Source organism: Gadus morhua, chromosome 21, assembly GCF_902167405.1.
Source record: "Gadus morhua chromosome 21, gadMor3.0, whole genome shotgun sequence".
NCBI lineage: Eukaryota > Metazoa > Chordata > Actinopteri > Gadiformes > Gadidae > Gadus > Gadus morhua.
The window spans coordinates 6,284,813-6,305,704 of NC_044068.1; the positions used below are offsets into that span (position 1 = coordinate 6,284,813).

A 20,892-nucleotide genomic window follows, 5' to 3' on the forward strand; every position below is an offset into this window, starting at 1 on the left:
CGCATTGCCTCAGCCTTCAAGCAAATAAAGAAAGGTTAAAAACGAACACGTATCTCAGTGTCCCGGGTCCAGCTGCAAGCATTCCTCCAACCGCCCCAGATTCCAACATGGAATTTCACAATGCTGTTCTCACACCCCCTGCTATTGCAAGAAACAATGGACCGAATACAATCAAGTACATTGCGTTGAGAAAAAAAAATAAGGAAGAGACAAATCTATATACACGAGGACGACGAAACAATCGTTAAAAAGACGCGCTAAAAACGACTCAAATGTTGCACCGACGTTCTGAACGACGGCTCCCTGGAGGAAAACCTCGCAACGAAATTTCCCTCGCCGTCCCCATGAATGACATTTCAGGAGGAAACACATTTGTAACACACTGCTGTACAGTAGCTACACTCGCGCACTCCCATCCCCCCTCCTTCCCATCTAATTTACCAGCATGGGATACATTTAGATGCACGCGTAGGGTGGGGGGGAGGTTGGGGGTGTAGCCACTCTACATGGCCGTCACATGACTGCATATCATTTGTCAGGGTGAAAGCCAATGAGAACGTGCCTTGTGAACTACGTCAGGGGGGTGGGGTGCTCGATTCTTCGTGTGCGTGTGTGTGGAAACCCCTCCACCGCCACCAACCAAGTAGTCGGCTACACTGAGCGGCTGTGTGTGTGTTGCTCGGCTGACCTCCGCACTGAATGGACTAGATTTCCCCCCAGCCACGTAAGTTACAACAGCACCACGGGAGAGGATGTGTTGCTGAATCAAGGGATAGGGCCTGGGAAAGTCGGCCGGCCGTCCCTTCCACCTTTTCAGCAGCTAAAAAAAGCAAAAACCCATTCGTGCTGGATCAGAAGGAATTCGTCGCGGAGGACAATAAAGAGAGGAAAGGCACGACACCGCTCCCCCAGCCACAGCACAAAGACTCCGCGGTTCCGGACGCTTTTTTTTTTTTCTCTCCATATTTTGGTAGATGACAATCGCCCGTGTATGGATGTTATCTGGGGGGGTGGACAAGGCCGTAACACTGACCTGCTTGTAGTTAGCGAGAAAAGCTAACTCGATTAGCACCTGCACCTGCTTGCAAATTAAGCGTGTTTTTGTTTTTTTTGCAAAGCTTCATTTGGTAGTTGAAGTCAGTCGTCTGCAACACGACTCGATCGCAGGGTTTTCCTGATTTGTGCCTGCAAGTTGTGTGCATGTATTTTTTTTCTTCAATGCAACGTGCCATACGTTGAACCGGCAGTATAAGCTACAGAAAATAGGTTGGAGGCTCGTCTAGTCCCATCTTCATTCATTGCAAAGCCGATGTTGGATACGTTGCCTTTGTTGCAGTTTTCCCCCCTTCTTTTTACTGCCAATTCCTGCAACATCTATTGACTATATGTTCAAAGGTTTGCAGTTGAGAAAACTTAAAGATGATTTTTGTACCAAGGCTGTGTCTGTTGATCATAACGCAACAGTGGCCAAATAGTAGCTTAACTTTGTAAAAATCGAATAAATATATATCTAAATATATATATATATATATATAACTGAACCCTTTCGGAAGTGTGTGGAGCTCACACCCGTTTACTCGATCATGCACGATTGCCCGAATTTACCTCAATAAGTAGCAAGCAACAGCATACATTTGAATCGAGTGTTACATTTTTTATATTTGATTAAAAAAAAACCTTTTCTCGAAAGTATTACATCATTGCAATAGCCTAACCGTTGCACTGATTCACACACGGAAACCAAAGTAGCAATAGGACGACGAGGAGGAAGGCCCCGGGGTTTTGTGGAGTTATTACATCATTCCTAATGAACATACAGAGGTCAAATCCCATTAACATTTCACGTTATGGGAGATCACGGCACAAATCGCACGATTTTGAAGAGTTGTCTTGCCTGCGGACTACAGAATCGAGCCAGAGTTTCAGTCCCAACCTCGGCTCCCCCAGCCCGCCCGAGACCCCGGACTCCTCGCACTGTATCTCCCGTATCGGGGACTACCTCCTGCTCGAGCCGCTCGAGGGAGACCACGTTTTTAGAGCCGCCCACCTGCACAGCGGGGAAGAGCTCGTCTGCAAGGTGAGTGATCGTGCAAATGTTGCATAAAAGGCTAACGTTACTGCACTAGTTAGTGCCGATGCCGGTTATTGTCGTTATGTGCAGAGAAACGCCAGCGAACCCCTTTAATGTTTGTTGAGTTGACGTTTCGCATTTAGTTTTCTTTGTGTTGCAACATGCCCCCAAACGAGCCCCCCCCTCTTTTGCTAAAATTAAATGACAGACCTCAACAAGAGTAAGAATAGATCGACTTTTGAAACTGACTTCACACACCTGCAATGCTAAATGGAGAAACAGGAGCTACCTAGGTGAAAAAAGTCAATGTGAAGCCAGACGCGTGTCTCCAGAGCCGTGTGGAGTGAGTTGCATGATGTAACATTGACAAAGGAGCGGGTAACCACGCACACATGCCGCTTTCACACCAAAAAGAACCGAGAGCCAGTTCCGGGCTGGTGCTAGGGCCAGTTCCAAACTGGTTCCAGCCTTACCCCAGTTAAGAACCGGTTGGTTTCACACCGGCCAGAGCCAGCCATGGAGCCGGCGTGAGCAACGTCATGACGTCACTGCAAACGTATCGGCTAGTGAGCTTGGACAGAAGCATACGGCCGACATCTTTCTTTATTCTGGGTGGAAATAGTAACATAGTTACGCCATCAAATGCGTTTATGGAAACATTTTTAGCGAGAAATGTGCATTTTACTTTCATAATGTTCGCTCGGTGAATGTGAAGGATGTTTGGTTTGATAGTTATGACGAAGAGGGAACGCTCCGTTCACTTGCATGGACATGGACTCATCTAGCTGCGTGTGCGCGTTGACGCGTTGAACCACCACACAATGCGCGCAGAAGAACCCTCCCGCCAGTTTCAAACACAACAACAACAATTTCGTCTTCGATTCAATCCGTGTATGGTTCGTTCTTTGAATATTCCGATTTAAAACAAAATCAGAAAAAAAAGAACCATACACGGATTCACGTCCATTGTTTACTTCGGTGTTTTAAAAAATGCCGGTCTTCGTTTGTCTTCCTGTTTATGAAGGTACGGATAACTCCGCCCCCTGCCCCCGGAGTAAAAGCGGTTCTAGTTCTAGCCCAGCTCTAAAGTGGGGCCAGAGTTGAACCGGTTTTTAGGGGCCGGAGCCGGTTCTTTGGCGGTGTGAAACCAAAGCCCTGGCCCTAGCTCCGAACTGGCCCGGAACCGGCCCCGATTTTGCGGCGGTGTGAAAGGGGCAACATTCATTTCAAAGTCCTGCCCTTTACACGCACCATTGTTAACCATTGTGCAAAAATGTAATGGGATTATTTGTCCCTTGGAAACCCTTTTTTCCCTTTCTTTTTCTTACCCATAGACATCTTATAAACTACGGGTATGCTGTATGGACACACGCACATAACCGTGAGAATTTTAACAGGTTAAGCAACTGCGGTCGTGTTGGCTGTGGCATCGACCATTTAGCATTAGGAATTAGAGCTCTGCTCCCCCGGGAGAAAGGACATGGCCTTTTTTTCATCACCACAAGCAGCTTTTATTGACTTCAGCAGCGAATTTGCAATTAAAAGTGCAGGATCTCCCCAGGAGTGCATTCAACATTAGAGCCCTAAAGCTGGCTAAAGAGTCTCAACGAGTCAAAATAATCGTTATAATGCACTGCTGGACCCGTGGAAGGCAGATTGCCCAATACCCCCCCCATACCCTGCCCCCCCCCCCCCCCCCCCCCCCCCATAGCTCTTTCCTGAGGTAACTTGTCACCATGGCGATAATGAATTTGTGGCTTTTGACAGAGCCTCCAGTACAGCAGGCCTGCCCATTTGCGACTTGGAACACAGTTTCATTGTATGTCCAGCCTCAAAGCCGCCCCCAAGATCAATTTACCGCACGCGGGATTGATGGCTACTACCAAGCTGGAAGCCCTGGGTCATAACTTTCAGACCTTCGAGTGCCGTTGAAAGTGCATGCATTGACCGAGGGGCTGATGGGGGGGGGGGGGGGGGCCCCCCCTTCCTCACCTGAACACGCTGTGCTGAAAGCCCATGGGCTGGGTTACTATAGAAACGGAACAAGACACCGGGCGTGATCCCTGGCCGTCGTGCGTTTCCCTTCACCAGCTTTCTGCTGCTGCTGCTAAATATCGCCACGGGCTGCGTTGTGCCTCGACACTCCGGCCCCCAGCAAACGGGGGTTTAGTAGGGCAGGGGATGTGGAACTGTGGCGTGCAATGAAGCCATTGTTTGGGCGGGTTAACAGTAGGAAAAAAAGGCCCAAATAAACATTTTTTTTTTCTTTCTTTTTTTAAAGGACTTTTATGCTTCATGCATTACCCATAATTGAACAGTGTGAACACAGTTCCCGTCCCGAGTGCCCTCCCAGTATGTATGACCAAAGAGGGCCCCTTTAAACGTTTACAGGCCATGGTTTGGAGGGCCTATAGGTTGTGTCACAGGGCCCCTGACGCAAAGACCCTCTAACCAGGCCGCACCTGTCTCCCCCTTCTCCCACCTCCCCCCCCCCCCCCCCCCCCCCCCCAGGTGTTTGAGATCGGCCGCTACCAGGAGTCCCTGGCGGCGTACTTCGCCCTGGGGCAGCACCAGCACATCAACCAGATCCTGGAGATCCTGCTGGGGGAGACCCGGGCCTACGTGTTCTTCGAGCGCAGCCATGGCGACATGCACTCGTTCGTGCGCACGTGCAAGAAGCTCCGCGAGGACGAGGCGGCGCGCCTCTTCCACCAGATCGCCTCGGCCGTGGCGCACTGCCACGACAACGGCCTGGTGCTCCGCGACCTCAAGCTGAGGAAGTTTGTGTTCAAGAACGAGGACAGGTGAGGAGGCCCCATCCCCGCCGCCGCCGCCGCGGTGTCGCTCGTAGCTTGTGGTTTTCATTGGGTTGTTTTGAAGTGCTGGGGCTTCGCATATAGAGCGCGTACCATATAGGCTCAGTCCTGAACGCAGCGACCACGGGTTCGAATCCTGCCCGCGGCCATTCGCTGCAAGTCCTCCCCTTTCTCTCTCTCATATCTTCCCCTCTATCTCACTTTATAATACAAAGCAAAAAAATGCTAGAAGTCTTCATTAATTGCTGGTTGAGGTTCCCTTCTGATTTTCCAGCGGATGTGAGATGTTGGATGAGTGAAGGATTGGTAGAACAAATGTATGTATGAGCTGGGTCACGTCAGGTGTTGGATAACAGGCACCCCCCCCCCCAATCCGTCATCGGATGGATGGGTGGATGGGGGGGGGCCTCTCTTTAACCCGATAAGCCACGGACAAAGTAGAAGCCTGACTTTTTATTTTTTTTTGCCAGACAGATGTTCAATTAAGCTACCTCCGGGCCGATGAGCTAGAGTAGCTTTTGAAATCGCAGCGAGCGACACCCGTGGGTGTGCTGCCACCTGGTGGCGGCTTATGGGAGTTGTGTCTTTGCGATCATTTTTTTTCCTTCCTTCCCCTTGTTTCCACAGCAACCGGTGTGCTCAGAGCACCCTGCGGTATGCCCCCCCCCCCGCTCCCAAAGGCTTTGGCAGAGGGAGCCCTTGGAAGGCGATGCATTATGCATCGTCAGAGGGTCCCTTTTATGGTGCTATTTCCCCCCCCCCCCTCCTCCACCCAGAGTTGCGACCGTAGCAGACGTCGCGCAGCCCTCCCATCGCTTACCGACCGCTTGCCCGCCCTCTGCCTGGCGGCAGCGGCGGCGGCGGCAGACCCGTCAGTCACCCGAACGCGTGGCATCATTCCCTGGCATGGGCCAGTGGAAAAGGGAAGCGGAGCCGTTGAATGTATTCAACACCGGCCCTCTGGACCCCTGGCTGCCAGGCCCAGGGGCTGACCCCCCCCCCCCCCCCCCGATTATTATTGGCGTTATTGTTCTAATCCTGGGGGGGTTGAAGGTTGAGTATTATTGAGACGGCTCAATCTGCAGTGACAACCGTGATGTCGCCGCAGTGTAGTAACGGGAAAAGAGTGAAAGGATGATTTTTTATCAAAACCGGTCCTCACCGCATATGTGGATTCCCTTAACCCCCCCCCCCCCCCCCCCCCCCCCCTCTCAGCTGGTGATGTCACCCTGCAGATGTCGCGCTATGTAAAACGTCGTCGGTGGCGCGGGGGGGTCAAGGGTCAGCCACCGATGGAATTCAATAGCGGTGCAAATGCCGGCCTGTAAAAGGCCTGGCGTGCGTCTACCTCCCCCCCCCCCTGCTGATCAGGTCCCCGGGAGGCGAACCCCTTCTGCTATTTTAGGAGACCTGTGTGACGCTCGCGCAGAGAAATAAAAGATGAGACCTCGTCACCCGTTTTGCCAAAGGACATTGCGTTTATTTCATTACGCCGGCTGAGTTTCTGCAATAAAATTGTCGCCGTCTTTCTGAAATGTTTTAACTTCTCGCGTCGGGGCTCGACACGCGACGCATCCGAGTTGCGCCGTTCTTGTGCACTTGTCCCCGCGTCTCCTTCGCCAACCAAAGGGACTGAAGTCCTCCGGACACAGAGCTCGTGGAATTTTCCTACACGGGTGACTGCTGTAACCCTATACAGTGCATCGGGATAATGGTATCCTATATACCCAGCCTAACGCCAAACAAAAGCAGGCGACCACAAACAGCAGTGTGTTGCCAAGCCACTGAATGGCCTTACATGTCATTACACGCACACGTTCCACGGTGACAAAACACTTTAAGTACTGTTATAAGGTGTGTGTGTGTGTGTGTGTGTGTGTGTGTGTGTGTGTGTGTGTGTGTGTGTGTGTGTGTGTGTGTGTGTGTGTGTGTGTGTGTGTGTGTGTGTGTGTGTGTGTGTGTGTGTGTGTGTGTGTTGCACTCCTCGTTCACATTGCAACCAAGTGGTAAGCCTCTATGAAAAAAAAAAAAAAAGACGTTGGCTACAGTACTCGCTCTCCATTTTATTTATAGTCTCTCCCCCACAGACGCCTGCACTCGCGCAGCTTCGGCAGTCTGCCTCGCACCCTCCTGTCTCAAGTGCGGTAGGCCCAGGTGTCCAACCGAGTGTTTAGCCAGTCACCGCCCGCCGCGTGCCACCGCTTAAGATCACCGGGGTGTCTCCACCTGTGAAGCTCGCACAAAAGAAGTCGCGTTTTCACTTTCCAAGTGCCTTTTTGACTCGTGCAGGGGTTCAAATTTGAACCCCACACGTCTGATTTGAAACGTGGTTTCACACGGGACGGCGTTGGGTGGAGGAGGCCTATCGCGCTGATCCTTCCTCAAAGCCTGTGCCCAGGGACCCGTCTCCGACTGGCTGCGCGGTTCAACGTTTCTTCTACGCGCGCGAGCGGAGGAGCCTGTCAAAGCTGTGAGGCGCACCAGCCCGACGTGCTCCCATTTCCCTCAGACGGCCGGGAATGTGGAGCACTGGAGATAACGCTCCCGATAAATTGTTCCACTTAAGCCCCTTTCCGGCGCAAAGTTGGAACGTCTACAGCCAGGACATTGAGGAGGGAGGAGGGGGGGGGGGGGTTGTGTGTGCCTGGGGGGGGTGAAGCTCGGTTGCAAAAGTGACGGCAATTGTAGCAATACCCGTGAAACTCTCCCGTTTTATAAGCCCTGCGTGTGATGCTGCATTGCCCTGCATTGAGGTGTCTCTGCTCCCACTGTAATGACCACCGGTGGATTTCCACACTATTTTTAAATGTATTTCTTCATGTCCGTGTCCCTGCAGGAGCCTCGTGAAGCTGGAGAGCCTGGAGGACACCTACATCCTGGCGGGCCACGACGACTCGCTGTCGGACAAGCACGGCTGCCCCGCCTACGTCAGCCCGGAGATCCTCAACGCCAGCGGCAGCTACTCGGGCAAGGCGGCGGACGTGTGGAGCCTGGGGGTCATGCTGTACACCATCCTGGTGGGCCGCTACCCCTTCCACGACGTGGAGCCCGGCTCGCTCTTCAGCAAGATCCGCCGGGGCCACTTCAGCGTGCCCGACACGCTGACGCCCAAGGCCAAGTGCCTGATCCGCTCGGTGCTGCGGCGGGAGCCCGGCGAGCGGCTCACCTCCCGCGAGATCCTGGAGCACCCGTGGTTCGCGGCGGCGTCGGGGCTCCCCGGGAACGGCGGCGGCGGCGGCGCCGGGGGCCCCCAGGGCCGGGCGGAGCGCGACCAGGAGCAGCTGGTGCCCGAGGTGAATATGGAGGAGGAGCTGGAGACGTTCTTCAGCTGAGAGGCCCGGAGTGAAGATAGGGGGGGTGGGGGGAGGAAGATGATATCGCTCCCCTCTTAAAGAACAGCCCAAGCACAACAATAACAACGACGAAGGGAGGAAGAAGAAGAAGAAGAAGGGACAACTCAAACCACAACAATAACGGCCATGTTTGGTCGCTGCACCGCAACAGTGGTTGGTGGAGATTAGCTGGATGGACATTTTTTGTCACTCACAATATATATACATATGTATATCTATATATAGATGTAGATCTATGTATGGATAAAAAAAAAAAAGGTGTTTCGATCACGTTTCTTTTTTTCCATCATTTCTTTGAGCCTGCCTTCCCCCCGGGCACGCCAGATGGCATCTGACAGGTTAGTCATCTTGTCAACTGCAGCCGCAAACCCCTCACCCTTCAACACCCAACTCCCCCCCCCCCTCCCCCCAAAACCCATGAGGCCCCGCCCCCCAGGGACGGTGTCATCACCAGAAATGCAACCACGCAAACGATGTAGCAACATGGTTCTATAGGCTGCTCCGTCCTGGTTTCTGGCTGTGTCCCTTAAAGAGTTCCTCAGACGCACACGCCGTCACAAGCTGACACTACGCAACAACGCGGAGGAACGAGAGAACTTGAGCCCCGAGGATGAGAACCAGAGAAGCGTTTATTTTTCCTTTTTTTTTTTTTTTTTTTTTTTTTTTTTAAGTTAACTGACAAGTCAACCAAGTCAACCGCAACACCACTCCTTCACAATATCATTTTAGGTTTTTGTTTTTGCGCCTCGTAGCATGATGGTGTTGGTTCTTAACTACAAGACGGCGGGTGGGTTTGGATGTAAATCGCATTAAAGTTGTTTGTTTCTAAGAAGGCAGTAATGTCCGGACCGCTTCACGCGACCGTCGGTTTCTTAGGGTGACCTCACTTATAAGCTTTTTGTCCTTTTTGTTAGTTTTTGTATAATTTCTCATTTGTTTTTCGCTGCTTTATGTTTTTGTTTTCCCGTCAGCAGTTCAGACATGTACTTGCAGTATTCAGGCATTGTGTTTCAATTTCCTCCTCAAGCCCATATACCACTACTACCGTTGTGGTGGTCCATTCTGCGTGTCCCCCCCAGCCCAACCATTTTATCTTTTGTTTTTCAGGTGGTTTCCCCACCTTTGTTGTTTTCTAAGCTATTCTATGTTCCATTGTCACTGCTGCTTTGTCCTCCTACTCTCCACTAGGCCTTCACTTGCATCTGTTCCCATGGTAATGCCCCAAAAATACGGTGTCACGCACTCGATAGGTTACGATTGGGTGGAAGGGTCGAAAAGACAAAAAAAAAGAAAAAAATACTAGCTTCCTCTTATTTAAATTCATACTTCATTTGTAGAAAGGAAGAACTTAACATTTATTTAAACAACTATATATAAATATAAATATATATTTAAAGACACATTGCAGGGGTTTTTCTTAATTCCGAGTCATTTTCTTTTTGTTCATTTTTTCATGTACAATGTAGGCAATATCTTTGACACAGGAATGGCAGGACGCGTGCAGGGGGGTGACTGCCTGTCCAAAGACGTTTAAAGAATAAACCCGTGTATATTTCGTGCCAGTGTTTCTGTACCTGACCCGCTCACGGCCACCTCCCGCCCCCGCCCTCCCCCCCTGCCCTCCCCCCCTGCCCGCCACGCCCTCCCCCCATTTCTATTGTAACTCCACACGGATTCTTCGACGGTAACTATTATGACTTTGACATGGTCTCTCCAAGGGCCTCATTTTGTTAGTTTTCTACTGCCTGCGTAGGTTTTTCTTCTGCAAAATGGTCACGTTCTGAATGGGTACCAGTGGACAATGTATTGTCGTATCTCAATGTTACTTGAATTCTTTCTTTTTTTTTTTTATATAGTGATTGGCATGTGCCCTATGAATGCTATAGCTTGCCTAGCAGTGAAAAGGGGTGGGGAGGGATCTGTTTTTTTTGTTCTTAAACAAAAAGTAAAAACAAAAAAATACTTCTTGATTTGCTACTCTTGTTTTCGTTTGTTCTTATCTTTTTGCTTTTCAAACCGACAACTGATTTTTTTTCTTTTGGTTTTGTTTGGCGAGATGAGCTGCCCGTATTTCAGTTGGTGCTAACGTTAAAAGTCCTTTTTAGTTTCATGGAGGGGTTGGTGCATGGTGGGATGTCTGCCGCAGATGTTCAGATTGTATCGTAAACAGATTCTGGTGTTTTTGTCCAAATTTATTCGGTAAATAAATTGTGATCCGCTATCCGTTTGTCGTTCTCATTGTTATTCCTGCGTTTTCTTCCTCTTCTTAAGGCTAAGAACTGAATTCTTATGAAATTAATTGATTTAAGGTTTATTTTACCATTCATAAACCAAGTATTTGGCATCTAAATTGTATGTTGCTCGACCATATGGCCAGCCTATTCATTAACAAAAGAGTATTTTGAGTTGTCTGCGGTGCATTATAGTTCTACTGACAATGCAAAGCATATTTTTTTGTATAAACTTTATTGAAACATTTACACAGCAGTATATTCCCTTCCATCTTAAAACACCACCGACCCTTAGCCCAAAGGCTTAAACTCCAGGACCATCTCTATGGCCCATTAAAGAATCTGCCTGGGGACTGTAATTCAAAAGATAGCCCATTGGAAAGGATATCGGACGGGGTCATCAGCGACCATTGCCCTGCACTGGCCCTGAATGACTCTGGGCCATTCCACTTCTGCGATGCGGAGATGTTTGAGTCCTATTAATAGAGCCATCTTCTTCTTCCGATAGCACTTTAGGCTTGTTTTTCTATCCTCAGAGCACTTTCCACTTGCTCATCAGGAAGTCTTTTTGCCCCGGTCTCAACCCTTTTTTCACTTCCCCCTCTCAGGAAATGGGATGAGTCAAGTGTTGGGTTTACCGTATGCAAAAGACTGAAATCACCTTGGTTGGCTTCTTGGCCTCTTCCTGTCTCTGATTTCAGATAAATCAATTACTTTTATTTTACACACACTCACACAAACACTCCATACTACACTATGTGTGTTTGTTTGAGTATGCCATTCAGGTCTAACTGTATATAGGTTTTTATAATAAATGTAACACTCCAGCCTCTCAAAGTGCTCTGCGTAATTCAATCAAAACACTAGGGAAATGAAAGTGCAATATTCATGTATGTGCCTGTGCTGGGTCTTGCTCATTCATGGCTTGGGCTTTGATGTTCTTTCACCTGCCAGGAGCACGCTGGCAAATCCTGATTAAGACGGGCAGCTGCCGTAATGTTTGTTCACTGCCCTTGTTTAAATAAAGGTTAAACGGGTGAATGAGCTCCATTTGACACATGCAGGCGGTGGCATGTGCACAAACTTATACACACACACACACACACACACACACACACACACAGAGACACTTGGACACCTGCACTTAAACAAGCATTCAAACAAACCATGCACACAGACACACAAACAAAACATATGCTCACTCACACCAACACACACACACACACACACACACACACACACACACTTGGACACCTGCACTTAAACACAAGCGTTCAAACAAACCATTCACACAAAGACCCCCCCCCCCCCACACACACACACATACACTCTTGAACATATGTGCGCGCACACACACACACGCACAGTGCTTAGTGTCCTTCCTTTATTATTATTTATAACGTCTAGGCTGTTATGGCAGTAAAGTAATGAAGCTGACCTTATGAGGGGGAAGGAGAATGTGAAAACTGTTTGAAAGGTAAGCAGCAGTAATGGCCTTAATTATTATCAGGCCGGACATTGTTTTCTATACCAATGCCCTTCGTTGGATTAAAAAGTACTGACGGACAACGTGAATGCCAGGAAAAATACCTTCCTAATGTGTGACATAGTTCCTCGTTCAGGACAGAAATAGGGGAAATATAAATTATTATTGGAATGGATTCTGGAAACACTTAAGCCAGTTGTCGATTTCCTGGTTTATATACAGGCTTTTTTTTATGGAAACATGGATGAAAATATCATATATTTATTTATTTTTTACATTTTTTTTAAAATGTATTTTGTAGGTAACCATGTTGACTTTGTGTGTGTGTGTGTGTGTGTGTGTGTGTGTGTGTGTGTGTGTGTGTGTGTGTGTGTGTGTGTGTGTGTGTGTGTGTGTGTGTGTGTGTGTGGGGTGTAGGGGGTGCGCATAAACTATAAAGGTCAGTTTGTTTGTGAATGTCTTAGCATTAGGATTCTCTTAAATCACCATACTGACCTCTAGTGGCCAAGCACGTCACAAACATATATCCTGGAGCTGTCCAATCCAAAGTGAGTTACCAGTCCACCGGATGCGCATACTGCCTGGACACAGGTTATTATATAAATCACTCCTCAAGAATATCTTTCCCACCTCTATGATCATACACCTCTTACTCCAGTTTGGTATAGCGCTGAGTTTTCACACACTGTACAATTAGCGGTCCCCTACTAATTAGAGGAGCCTCCTACAGAGAACACACTCTAGCTAGCTAGCATAAAGGCCAGCGTGGGTAAACAGCAGTCCTCCGATATGCAAGCTACCTATTTCTCCTTGTTTGGCTTTGATCTCATCCAACCTGGAAGCTAATATTAGCAGATCTGAGGCACCCAATCATCACAGCTGCATGATGATTACACAATGCTGTTTTGATTAGGACTTTTGAGTATTATTCTGATTAGCACTGTTTATCCTTGCTTTTACTTTTGTATTTTATGTATTTTATCTATAATGTAAAGTGCGTCTGAGTACTCACAAAAGTGCTATATAACTAAAATACATAATTGTATTCATGAATAAAAAAGCTTTCCTAACTAAGCTGAGGAACGTTTTAGGGTACGACTCCTTACATGGCTACAACAACATGGTGACCGACTTGCGTGTATCATTTCATGTTTGCATCTTTTGCATCATACTGCCATCATTCAACCACGCAATGACACAAATACAGGCGAACAAAAGCTGTCGCCGTTCGTCAAGCAATCGCAAGAACACGAAATCGAGTCATTTGGACTGAAGTAGTCCTACGATTCGCGTTTCACTGCCCACCAGCCAAACCAAGATGAGAGAGAGCCCGGACTCTGGTCGTCTGATGTCATTGTAATGCGTTTCTTTTGCTTTGTTTGGGTTGAATCCATGTAGAGGTCATAGCGATACACAGAGAGAGGTGCAGTCCCACTGCAGGCTACAGCAGTCCCTGAGGAAACACTCGACTGTTCTGTCTCCAAAAGCCCCTCCAAGTAAATGAATGAAGGTACAACAGCGCCAGCACCTGTGAATCCTCATCCCCCTCTAATCCGCCCTGCCATGCAACCTCGGCCAAGCCTTGCAAACTACCTCCCTCTCTCCGGCTCTACCTTTTCATCCACCTTTGTCCTTTCTCTCTCTCTCTCCCCCTGCCTCACCCGCCCACGCCCTTTCCACCTGTACCCCTCCCCGCCCTCGCTCTCTTTTTATCTCTTCATCCACCTTGATCCCTCTTTTCTTCCTCTCCCTACCCCTCCCGACCCTCTCTTTCCCTCCCTTTGTGTATGCCCTTTCATCCACCTTTATAGCTCCCTCCTATCCCTCTCCCCCTCCCCTCTCCCTCACCCCCTCCCTGTCTCCCCCTCCCTCCCTTTATACCTGTTTATCCGTCGGCATCCTCCCTGTCTCTCTCTATCTCTACCGTCCCTCGCCAGAGTCTCACCTTTACCCCATCACCGATCCATCTCCCTCTCTCTCCTCACCATATCCAACCTTCTCTTACTCCACCTCTACCTCCTCCCCCTCCCTATCTCTCTCTCTCTCTTGGCCTCTTTGAAAGAGAGCATTATGGTGATGGAGGTGGAGGTGGAGGAGTGTAATCTCCCGATGGAGAGGCAGTGGGCTGTAAAGATGGCTTCTACTGAGCATGTCCCCTGGCACGGGCGGTGTGTGTGTGTGTGTCTGTGTGTGTGTGTCTGTGTGTGCATGCTTCTGTGTGTATGCATGTGTGTTTGTTTGTTGGTTTAGGATACTGTGCATGTGTGTGTGTGTTTGTGTGTGTGCATGCTTCTGTGTGTATGCAAGTGTGTTTGTTTGTTGGTATGTGTGTGTGTGTGTGTGTGTGTACCAGTCCCTCGGGTTGCCCTGCCAGAGCTCTGTGGCAGGGCACCAAGGCAAACACGCAGACAACAGATGGACTCTGTTGTGTTCCAGCCATCCTAGGAGCCACTGGCTCTCAGTTAGGGACTGGGTGACGAGGAGAGCACATGGGGGGGGGGGGGGGGGGGGGGGAGAGGGGAAGAGAGAGGAGAGGGGAGACAGTATGTGAGCGAGTAAGGGAGAGGGAGGGAGAGGGGACAGAGAGAAGGAGAGGGGAAGTAGGAAAGCTTTAAATATTGAGCAGGGTTGTATATTTGTGCACCCCCCCCCCCCCTCGCCAAACGCACACACACACACACACACACACACACACACACACACACACACACACACACACACACACACACACACACACACACACACACACACACACATCTCAAAGTTTATGTTTATCATAAATGTTTCTTTAATGAAAGTTATTATTATTTGAATTTTTCACATTAATTACGATAATTAGGGCAAATTTGAAACATTAATTAACATTGTAACATACAAACATTATGCAATCTAAACTGCTATAATACTCGACGCTTGGATAGTAAAAAGACTGAAATTATTACGTTTTTAAATAGCCTTATTCGGTTGTCAGTTTTGGAAATAAAATATTAGATTTGTATTTATTTAAATTAAATGAAAATCAAATAGCAACCCCAACATATTGTTTGAAATTTAGATGATCTATAAATCCATAGTGTTTTGACCCCTAGATGGCGTAATATGAGGAAAATACACCCTTGTCAGAGTCACTGTCGGCAGAAATTCATCTATCTTGGATCATTTATTCATTTAGTATCTTGTTAGAAGAACCTATTCGTTTTCTGGAGTGATGCATTACACATTCGCATCGCGCACACACACGCACACGCGCGTACGCACACACACGCACACGCGCGTACGCACACACACGCACACACACACACATGGTTAAATAAGGTCACAGCGAAGAATTTGTCTTCAGCTGTGTGCAGTATCGACGCCAGCGCCAGACACTTACTTCCCAATGTGTAGTAATTTGCATTTATTTCTCAATTTAACGATAATTGGTCTCAGTTGATGTTAATTTACTCATAATTTCAAGGTATGTTTTACAACACAATGGTCACCACTCTTGAATCATGGCAATGGAGAAGCACACACGCACATGCACACACGCACACACACACACACACACACACACACACACATACCCTCATATATATGCTTCCATATATGTGTCTTGGGGGAACCCTAGGATTATTTAAGTCCTGTAATTAAGAGCTATTTAGTAGCATTAGCATTCACAGAGGCACGAAGCTCACACAACCTAATGAACGGAAGAAATGAATGGGACTGGGTCAGAAAGAAAACCCTTAAAATAGCCATCTATCTGATCGTAACTATTCTTCTAAGTCGAAGTGGCACGACAATTTCAATTCAAGGCAATGAGGTTCCTTTTGTATTTTTGTACTTCATGCATAAAATATATCATCCTTTTTTTTCTCTCCTTCCAGTACCCATTGGCCCAGATAACCGGTCAGTAAACAACATAATCAGTCTCAAGACGGCAGCAAATTGGAGTCTCTGCCTCTCTCACCATTTTGTCAATACCCAATTATCCTCCCGATTGCCCGCCCCTCCTGATAGCGCGCAACTTAAAATAGCTTTCAGAGCATTGTTTCTAATTCCAGCTATCCAGTGTCCCTTGACACTGTGATAAAACATTAGAGGTTTTTAAATAGTGTATGGAGGCAAGGTTGACCTGAGCCGAAGAAAGGCTACACATCGGTACACACACTCACACCCCGCCCCCGACCTTCCAGGATCAATTTGTCCGAGGCCAGATTTCTGCCCGGGTTGTCATTTATTTTCGTGGTGTGAAAAAGGCTTTAAACGATGATGCCCTACAGAGTTCCCCTGGTATCCCGGCGTGGAGGCTGTTTGTTCCGAAACATGGCGCTTGGTGATAACCGCGGGCGTGGAATCGGCAATGAATGGTTATTTGTTGTCTTGGCGATATAAACCCCGATACAGTAATTACAAAAACGCAGCGATCTCAGAGAGGCCATCCCTTCGTGTCTGGAGGGCGTCTGATGTTTCGTGATATTTACTAAATGGTGTTAGCCAAGGACGGCCCTCTCCCTTCTCCTGCCTTGATGCACTGGCGAGACGCACACTTAGCGAGACTCGTCATCAGACTCATCAGATCTATCTGAAGGCTGTCTTTGGTTGATCACGACTCAATTTCCCTCCCGCACGTTAGATCTGCTCCATCATAGAATCCGTCTGTGTTCTGTGTTCACGTTCTGTTGCTGTCGAGTGATATATGCCGCTTACCATGCCCATGAACATCAGGGCTGTGTTGATTGTGTTCGTTTCAGTAGCACTGTACTGTTGTTTAGACTGGATGGCCTGACGTCCCACCCAGCGATTGGTGGTTTCACATAAGGCAAAGAAAGGCCTTAGGTCAGGTGAGACTCATGCCTCTGTCAATGCTAATTCTACTAAATAACTCCCGATTACAGGAATTAAATCATCCTAGGGTTCCCCCCAAGACCCCTATATTAGGGTATTTGTTAGTGCGTGTTTGTGTGTGTCATGTCATTATGACCTGTAGCTGAAGTCACTGCGGGGTGAAACTGGGTTACCAAACCCGGCGTCTGTGATGACATGGTGGTTGGATTAGCAGCTTAGGGCTCAAAGTGTTGCTGATTAAAAGCCTGATAAACAGTGGGACTGCAGTGTCTGGTGGTTCCACGGGTTCCACATCATTTTTGACTGGGCCCAATTGCTTGACTCAGAGCCCTGTGGGAAAGAAGTCTGTCGTGATGCGTTTCTGAGATGACATGAACAACAGCAGACTTATGTTGTGGAAAAGATATCATTGCACTATGAGACCGTGACATGTTTATGTGGGTAAAAACTCAACTGGAACTAATGGGGACTGTGGAAAAAAGTTTTCCTTATCATATTCTTTGCTTTGCAAAACAACAACGTCGAGAAGCAAAAAAAATAAAAACACCCAAATTACTGGGACCAATTTGTCAAGTCAGAATAAGGGATTCAGGCAGGTGTGATCAGACACATGTGGGAACCCACAAGTTGTGAATGCAAAAACATATTTGCAGCGCCGTGGAGCAATCACAGCTGTTAATTGGTAAAGAAGGCGCCACCTGTGGAAGCTCAGAGAGCAGGCTTTTGTGGTCGGAGCTCCGGAAATCGTCAGGGGTAATTGATTTTGTTTTCCCGGCTGGAGTGGATAGGAACCACAATTGTAACAATCCAATCTGTCTTCTTTCTTTTTGTCTCTTAAGCTCCATTATTGGCCCGACCTTGTGACGCTGTCGCTTTGTATTAGTGTTGGCGTCTCAATAACGTTAAACACAAATACAATCTAGTTTTGTGTTTTCATTTTGGGATGGATGACCCCGGGGCTAATTGGGTGCATTCTAACAGGTCTGTTTTGACAAAAAAACATTTTTTTAGGAAGATTGAAACCATCTTTAAGAAATGACACACTGTGATACATATTTGGGTGATAAATACAAAGTTTGTTAAAGGTGACGATTTTAAATATGAAAACAATGAACCTGTCAGGCTTGAAAATCCCTAAAATTAGTTCTGTGCATCGTGACGAATTTGACGTTATTAGCCACCAACTTTCAAAGTCAAAGGTCAGAACACAATCTCCCCACACAATTCTGGAAGTCAGACCACGGCTATTCCAATGTTTTTAAGACAATTTAAAAACTGCTATTGGCTAAAAAATGTCATGTTTCATGTTCAATGAACCTCCAGTGAGATGCAGGTTTTGGCGGTTGGAGTTGTCAATGCTGAATGACAATGTGTGCATGTGTGTGCCAGTGCATTTGAGTTTGTGCGTGCATGTGTTTCTGTGTGTGTGCGAGTGCGTGCGGCTGTGTTTTTCTTTCATGTCTTTTCTATTGAATTGTATGTAATCCACAAGGATTTTCCTACATAGTAGATAAACGATAAATTATATGTAAATTGCTGCACTATCCATTTGTATAGAGAAGGCTAGTCTGCACACACACGTTTTGTCTGGGTTTCAGAGAATTCAAACAGCGACAATTGCTGTCCTGGTTGCATTATAAAAAAGTTGACTCTAAATTCAACATATATATGTGTTATAGCCAAATATAGTCCATAAACCGAAGGCTGAATTAGACCATCAACATCGATGCGAGCAAACGATAACGACAACCATACTGACGTATGGCAGCAGGAGATGCAAAAATGAAATTATCAAACCACTTTCATAGCACATTTCAATGGCTTGAGGTTGTTCATAGACAAAATGATACTGATATCTTTTGTTTATTTTCCTTTTTATATCTCTTCCTTGTAATCTTGTATATTACCAGTGGATGAGATCCTATTACTTTGGGCCCACAAGAGTGGGCAACATAGCTCCCGCTTTCCATTCAGTGGCACTGCAGTGGACACACAGAGAGTCCATTTGCAGGAAGACTAAAAGATGAAGGTAGCCCATGGGCTTCACACTCAGAGACGTTGTTTTTTCGTCCTCTTCCTCTCGAGCCCAATTACTGGTGTTTACAGCCACCCTGACATGGTCTCACACAGACACGCGCACACACAAGCACCACTGCACGTACACACACACACACACACACACACACACACACACACACACACACACACACACACACACACACACACACACACACACACACACACACACACACACACACACACACACACACACACACACACACACACACACACACACACACTACTTCGCTACAAGGAGCCAAGGGCACCGCTCGGCAGAAGTATATTGAACTGACTCACTTAGCACAAGAAGCGTGAAACCACGTGGTGCAGAGATAAACAACACTGATTGGCCCATAACCTGACGGTGACCCCGGCGACGGCGGAGGCAAATTAACAAACTAGTGCTACACAGCGATGCGCGAGCCAGAAGCGCTGCGATCGGTGATAAGGTAGATACAGTGCATAAATTAACAGCCCTAATTTTAGTGTGAGTCCGTGAAACATGCCTCATCCCTCCGACTAAATTAAACGTTCTCTGTGCGACTTGCATTTTAAGTGTCTGTATATATTAACTCGTCAGGCTTTAAGGGCTACCCTAACTTTTTAATTTAGAGGGAAAATCTTCCATTAGAAATCACTGGATTTTTTAGATCATAATCAGATGTCATATTAATATTAACGCCCTGGCTGACAAATGCAAACAAAGTTTTCATCTAGGCGCAGCAGATGGTTTATTCGTTTTTATCAAGGCTGACAGAATGCTATTAATTCACTGTCTGCTCTCTGTCTCCGTATCTCTCTGCGTTATTAAATGCAATGTTTATAAGAATGCCATAATATGGTCTGCAGAGAGATTTGTTGTCCGGCGGTAGAGCCTCAACGTGATATTCATCTTTCATAGGGATTATTAATATATATTCTTTATTACATAAGAAATGGTGTCCAGATTAAAAGTGTTTCTCGGCCCATGTGTTTGATTTCATCACAGCAGTAACCTCCGGTTGTGCTGCTGTAGACTGCAGCCAAAAGACTAGCAAGTATTCAATTCCATCACAGAGTAGTGGACACCTAATAATCGTATTAACACGAGGGCTACTTTGTAGCCAGGGCCTACAACACAGATTACGTTTTTTATGAAGGCATTTGACTTAATCCTAATACCTTTTCCCCTCTTTCTAGGATATGCATTAATGTTTTTATGTTGACGGTTTAACCATCATCATGTTTTTTTTAAAAAAGGCAGTTAAAAAAAGGGCATACATTTTTAAACGTACCAGTGTGAAACAAAATGCTAAATGTGTGCATATCCTCCCAATAACATCCCTCCAGATGCCTGCATACACAATCTGTGTAAACCTAAGAAGTGAAACGTTATGGATCATTGCCTTCATTGGAGCAGGGTCGACACAAATTAATCTGAATGTGTGGACATGTTTTTCCCTAATGGCCACCATAAAAATCCCCGTAACGGTTCAACCATGCAGCGGTGGAATAACACCATCGTTATACGGCTTAGGTTATTAGCCAACAATACTAACGCCATGCCCTACAAAGCGCCATCATGACGCTCTCACCAGCAGTGATAAATAAACCCTATTACTCTATTACACTGTTTGTTATTATACTGTCACCACCGATTTATTTTATATTTATAGATAACAAACCGTGATCCTTGAACCGTGGCCACTTGTTTAAAACGGTTGCCAAATGAAAACGAACCAGTCTTGAGGTAGGACAACAAAGCTGAAAACAGCTTCTCAGCAGCAAAACAAAAAAAAAGAGTTTTTTTGAGGTTGGCCAACAGAATAACAAAACAAAATAAAAAACGACAGAATAGTTCGAACTTTACTGTAAGAAGCAGAGTTTGGGGGTAGGGGGCTACGGTTGGGGTCCGTGGACGCCCCAAGCAAGATTTCTGTGAGGCACATGCAATTGCGCCCAGTGGCCTGTGAGAGGCGCTGAAGGGCCGCCAGGGCCAGCTCGAAATACGAAGTAAAAGGGGAGGAGCCGCGTCGAGAGTAAAGTAGCCACCGTGCGCCAG

The 20,892-nt window shown here is 47.2% G+C and overlaps 1 protein-coding gene across 1 annotated transcript; it reads left to right on the plus strand.

Annotated features, from left to right (window-relative positions):
- Positions 1-581: 581 nt before the first annotated feature.
- Positions 582-10,461, plus strand: trib2 (tribbles pseudokinase 2). The gene is made up of 3 exons (XM_030345575.1): positions 582-2,077; positions 4,583-4,875; positions 7,724-10,461. Exons 1-3 carry the CDS (start codon positions 1,808-1,810, stop codon positions 8,217-8,219), a joined length of 1,059 nt encoding a protein of 352 aa, XP_030201435.1. The 5' UTR covers positions 582-1,807; the 3' UTR covers positions 8,220-10,461.
- The last annotated feature ends 10,431 nt before the right edge of the window (positions 10,462-20,892 follow it).

What these genes read in the sequence shown, in the direction of transcription:
- trib2 (XM_030345575.1), top strand. Translation starts at nt 1,808, where the DNA reads ATGAACATACAGAGGTCAAATCCCATTAACATTTCACGTTATGGGAGA. An exon ending in GGGAAGAGCTCGTCTGCAAG is followed by an intron (nt 2,078 to 4,582) that starts GTGAGTGATCGT and finishes CCCCCCCCCCAG; the next exon opens with GTGTTTGAGATCGGCCGCTA. An exon ending in GTGTTCAAGAACGAGGACAG is followed by an intron (nt 4,876 to 7,723) that starts GTGAGGAGGCCC and finishes GTGTCCCTGCAG; the next exon opens with GAGCCTCGTGAAGCTGGAGA.